The sequence below is a fragment of the Primulina eburnea genome, chromosome 10, assembly GCF_022965805.1.
Source record: "Primulina eburnea isolate SZY01 chromosome 10, ASM2296580v1, whole genome shotgun sequence".
Lineage (NCBI taxonomy): Eukaryota > Viridiplantae > Streptophyta > Magnoliopsida > Lamiales > Gesneriaceae > Primulina > Primulina eburnea.
The window spans coordinates 9256720-9261880 of record NC_133110.1 but is presented as its reverse complement, the minus strand read 5'-3'; the positions used below and the strand labels follow the sequence as shown (position 1 = coordinate 9261880).

Here is a 5161-nt window from a genome sequence, read left to right as displayed (position 1 = left end):
CTTTTAGTGAATATCCTATCTTCTTGATAGAAGGGGTGACGTAGGAGTTATTCAACTCTCCGAACATCCAGAAACAAATTGTGGTGTCATTACTTCAGTTGTCATTCTCAGTTAGATAATCTATCTTTCAGTCAGTTTATTTTCCGTAACTGTTTTATTCAGTTTAACTGATTGCTATAGACCGACGGGATATCTAGTTTCAGTTTGTAGCAAAACTGAACTCATATTGTCGAAGAATATTTAAATTTGAGCAGTGTTCATTTAACCCCCCCTTCTAAACATTCTTTATTCGATTAACCGATCTTTTCAAGGTTCTATTGCATGATGCATGTCAATAAGTCATGATTAACGAGCAATACTTCATGGACAACATGGGTGAACCGCTGCACATAATTATTTTTTGATGAGTCCGGGGAAGTAAACGTCTATTTGTTGATGTTTTCTCATATTTCTTAGAGATCAGTTTTACTCTTTACCTATCGTCAACTCTTTCTTAGTAGAGATAATATTATCGGTTAAAATATGACATAACTATTTTTTTATCCACCTAGTCAAATAGATCAAGTGGTGACACACGAGAACATCTCATGGGTTACACATCATAGTATTATTCTCACTCATACACGCTTAATCCAAACATCCCTCTAAAAAGTAAAGAAAGATTCTTCTTATGAGACTTGAACTCATGACCTTGCTCTGATAACAATTATTAGAATCAAGCGCTTATAACTAGGTCAAAATTATAACTATTAGCCAAGATACAATTTTATTTTCTTAAACTAGTGGCATCAAGAGTGTACTTATTTGAGTGGTAATAGGTTGGTTTGTTAGACGCATAAGTTCAAGGAGATGCGTGTTTATCTGCTAGCGCTGTCTAATAATATTCCTTAGAATTCAGTCTTACCCTTCCATACCTCCAACTCTATCTCCGACAAAAATAGTATTATCCGTTAAGATCTAGTAACTCTCTTTTAGGCTCACCTAGCCAACCAGATCAAGCGACACAAAGTCATCAGCTTAACGCACGAAAAATTAAAAGGAGATCATTCATCCCAATATTATTATCACTCATGTACATTTAACCTAACATTTTGTGTTGATTGTATCATTTCATTTAATTTCGATTACAGTTTTGAGTTTAATATTACTTTTATATACGTAAGTCTCATTACCCTCTAAAACTATTAAATAATTTTTTTAATATAATATTATATTTTTCAATTTTTAATGAACATTGTCATATTAAATTTTTTATATTGATTATCTGTAAATATATATTATTTTTATGTATTTTCATTAAAATTCACTATATATATTTTTAATATGTTCTCTAAAATAATTAAAAAATTTAATTATAATTTATTCATCTAATAAATGATTTTTTTTTTGAATTTTTGAAAATACTTATTTATTATTTAAAATTTTGATAGACAAAATAATATATAATTTTATTTTTTTTTCTATTTTTATTAGTAACAACTTAATTGAATCAATATATCCGAATGACATAATAAATAAATTAATTTGACGACAGAATATTGTTCTCCTCATTTAAACATTATCTTAAATGATATAAAAATGTTTTATATAATAAACTTTTTATAATAATATTTAAAATTTAAATATATATTTATTATATTATTTGAATAAATTTAAGTAATTATTCAAATAATCATACTTACTAATTTTAATCATTATAAAATATTTTATTAAATTTTTATAATTAAATAACAAAATCAAGACTTATTTTAAAAAAAGTATAAGAGAGATTTCGTCGTTACTCGGACAAAGTAATGCGTGGTGGGTCAGTGACCAAATAGAAAGATAAAAAGTAGACAGGTAGGTTTTTAAGCACAGCACCCCAAAAAATCCATCTCCAGCTTATCTAAAACAATCGGGGTGGCCACCGCAATCACACAAACTTTGGGTAAATATTTCAAAATTCATCCCCATTTTTGAACAGTGGAGGCACGTGAATATAGATGACATCACCACACGACACACTTAATTTTAATAATCTCCTTGGCTTCGATCACAAAATCTATTTTAATACAAATTTTACACTAAAATCGTGTGATTTATAATTAAATTTAGAGTAGGTCTCTTGTGAGACGATCTCACGAATCTTTATCTGTGAGACATGTCAATCCTACCGATATTCACAATAAAAAGTAATATTTTTTCATAGATAACTCAAATAAGAGATCTGCCTCACATAATACGACCTGGGAGATTGTCTCACACAAGTTTTTACAATAAATTTATTAATTAAGTTACTACAGACTATTTGTTATAATGTCAAAAGAAAGTTTGCTGATTAAATAAAGGTTTAATTTGACAAAAATCCTCTTAAAATAAATCATGGCAGCAATGAAATTATACGATTATATTTATTTTATTTTATTTATTTTTTAAATTTGATTAAATATTATTAAGTATAATATCATGGATTTATTATGAATTTTGAAACATTAAGTTTTTAACAATATTTTATCTGCCTTGGATATGCATTAAAAATTACAAAAAACATGGGTTTCCATAAAAAAAATATTTATATCATAGTATAAAGGTAGAGGAGGAAAATAATTTTTTTTATTAATATTTGGAGAAAGTAAAAAATATACAGACAAATAATTAATTAGTTAGGGACCATAAAATAAATAAGAACCACACTACTCAAGGAATGATGGCCCCAAAGCCTCTGCATTCCATCAAGGACTTCTGTACACCACCCTCACAGAAGAACCACCTAACCGGGCACCGGAACAAGCAGTTATTCCCCAAACGGACCGTTACGGAACCCGGTTTCAGATCCAGGAAAGGACCCGGAATCGGTCCGAACAGGTAGTTCCCTCCGAGTAGAAGCCTCTCAAACTGGGCCAAATCTTGACCCGAACCCGCTGCCAAGACCTTCAGCACGTACTGGGCCGGAATAAAACCTACAAACTTGTTATTCTCCAATGATAGAGCTGATAATCTGGGCATTAAACCCATGAACCCGGGTAAAAACCCGTGGATATCATTGTTGCTCAAGTCAACTGATATAAGCTGACTCGTCAAACCCAAATTGATGGGTACTTGGACCGACCCGAATTGATTGAAGGACAGAGTTAGCTGCTGCAACGACGGGTGGGTGAAGAGACTCGCCGGAACTGAACCACTCAGCTTATTGTGGCTTATATCCAACACTTGCAGGTAAGCTAAATTGACGAGTGTCGACGGGATATTCCCTTCTATTTGGTTATTCCTCATGATAAGTTCGAACAAAGACGGTGGTAGGTTAGCAGGTAGCTGGCCGGAGATCTCATTGTCGCTTGCGTCAAGAAAACTCAAGTTAATGAGTTGACCCAGGTCAGGAAACGCGCCGCCGAGCTTGTTTCCTTGAAGCTCTAGCCTTTTTAAATTCTTCATACCGTTGAAAGATGATGGGATTTCCCCCTCGAGCATGTTGTTGTCTAAATAGACCTGTTCCAGGCTGGGTAGCGAGCCTACAGAGGCGGGGATCGCCTTGGAAAGCGAGTTTCGCGAGAGGGCGAGACGCTGCAACCGAGTCAAGCGCGAGATAGAGCCAGGTATGGGGCCAGAGAAAAAGTTGTTGGATAAGTCGAGGTTCTCCAAGTAAGGAAGGTTCCAAGAAACGGCGGTGAGTGAGGCGGAGTATCCGGCGGAGTCGAGTGCTAGTTCGGTGACTCGAGAGACCGAGTTGAGTAGGACATCGCAGCGGAAGCCGCAGGTGAATTTCTCAGTGAAGAGGTTGTCGCAGGGGTCGAGTGTGAAGTCCCATGAATAAATGCAGGAACCGGGAGTTATCGTGGAGGGATTGATGGCGGCCTTGAGCTGCTTCAGAACAAGTAAATCTTTGGAGTGGGTGGTTGAGTCTGCATGCATGAAGAACTGAACAAGAAATGTTGCTGTAAATAGCATCATCAATGGTGACGACATCTTATATATGAAAATAAAAGGTGTTTGAATGATTTAAATCTTCATCGAATCTTGATTGGAAAGACTGTATATTATGGAAGAGTGGAAAGTGGAGAGTTGTGCTCTGTGAGAGAAGCAAGCTGGTGTGTGACAGTTGTTGGCATTTAATTTGGGCTATTCTATCGCGCGTCATGCTGCACTCATACCTCTCTGGGAACAGCACAAGAAAGATCTAATATTCAATATTCATAATAAAAAAATATTTTGTTGATTTTTATTAAAAATATATTTATTTTATGTGAAGTCCGCCCGTTCTAACATCATTCATATAGTTTGTATACATCATATAAGCTGTTAAAGCAGATCCAGCAAGCTCACTTGTGATTCAAGATTTTAAGCAGTTGTAAGATTAATGAACGATCTCAAAGGAGTTTTTATACCGAACCGATCTCCAACTACCTCGCGAGCTGCTTGGTTAATTTAAATCCCTACATAGATGACAATCATGTAACACATATTTAAATTATTATGTATTCTAAACAAGTTTCTAGTCAATCCACCAACCTGAGAAAAGCATAAAGGTTGCTAGTCGAGACTGCGCGCAAATTCTCTTTCTGCGGCGCACATTGCACGCTGCACAACTGCAAGCTGTTGAAAGTTCAAGATTATCCGCGGCGTACATGTGTACGCTGTTAATACTATTATACAATTATCTGCAGCGTGCAATGTACAAAGTTAATATTCCATCTAAAATTTCAAAAACTAGCAACAGTTAATTAATTAGCGACGGATTCTAATTTAGCGACGGTTTTACGTTTAGCGACTGTGTCTAATACCATAATTCGTCGCTAAATTAGACATAAAATCTTTTAAACCCTCTTCATATCAAACTTTTTAAACCCTCTTCAACTGAACAGTCTCATATGTGAAAATTTTTGGAATTCCTCTCCTTCCGGTATAAGATCGGTTCATCCATGTTCTCTTCGCATAGAAACCTGCCAGGAGCCGCTCATTGCCTGTGCAACCTCATGGCACTGGCGATCACCCCGGTCCTCTTCGGCCCCAGGCGTCACATGCCCACCAGCTTCCACTTGGTTCGTCCCCAAACCACACCGTACTCGGAGAGGTAGTCTCTGATACCAACTGTAATGCCTCACATTCGACGACTGTCCTCACTGTATCAAGAGAAGTCTTTCTAGCATACTTATGTCCTCACTCACACGCACCCTGGAAAATTTCC

The 5161-nt window shown here is 35.6% G+C and overlaps 1 protein-coding gene across 1 annotated transcript; it reads right to left on the bottom strand.

Annotated features, from left to right (window-relative positions):
- Positions 1 to 2581: 2581 nt before the first annotated feature.
- LOC140803058 (uncharacterized) lies at positions 2582 to 4137 on the bottom strand. The gene has a single exon (XM_073158749.1). The coding sequence runs from the start codon at positions 3940 to 3942 to the stop codon at positions 2677 to 2679; it is 1266 nt and encodes a 421-aa protein (XP_073014850.1). The 5' UTR covers positions 3943 to 4137; the 3' UTR covers positions 2582 to 2676.
- Positions 4138 to 5161: the final 1024 nt, after the last annotated feature.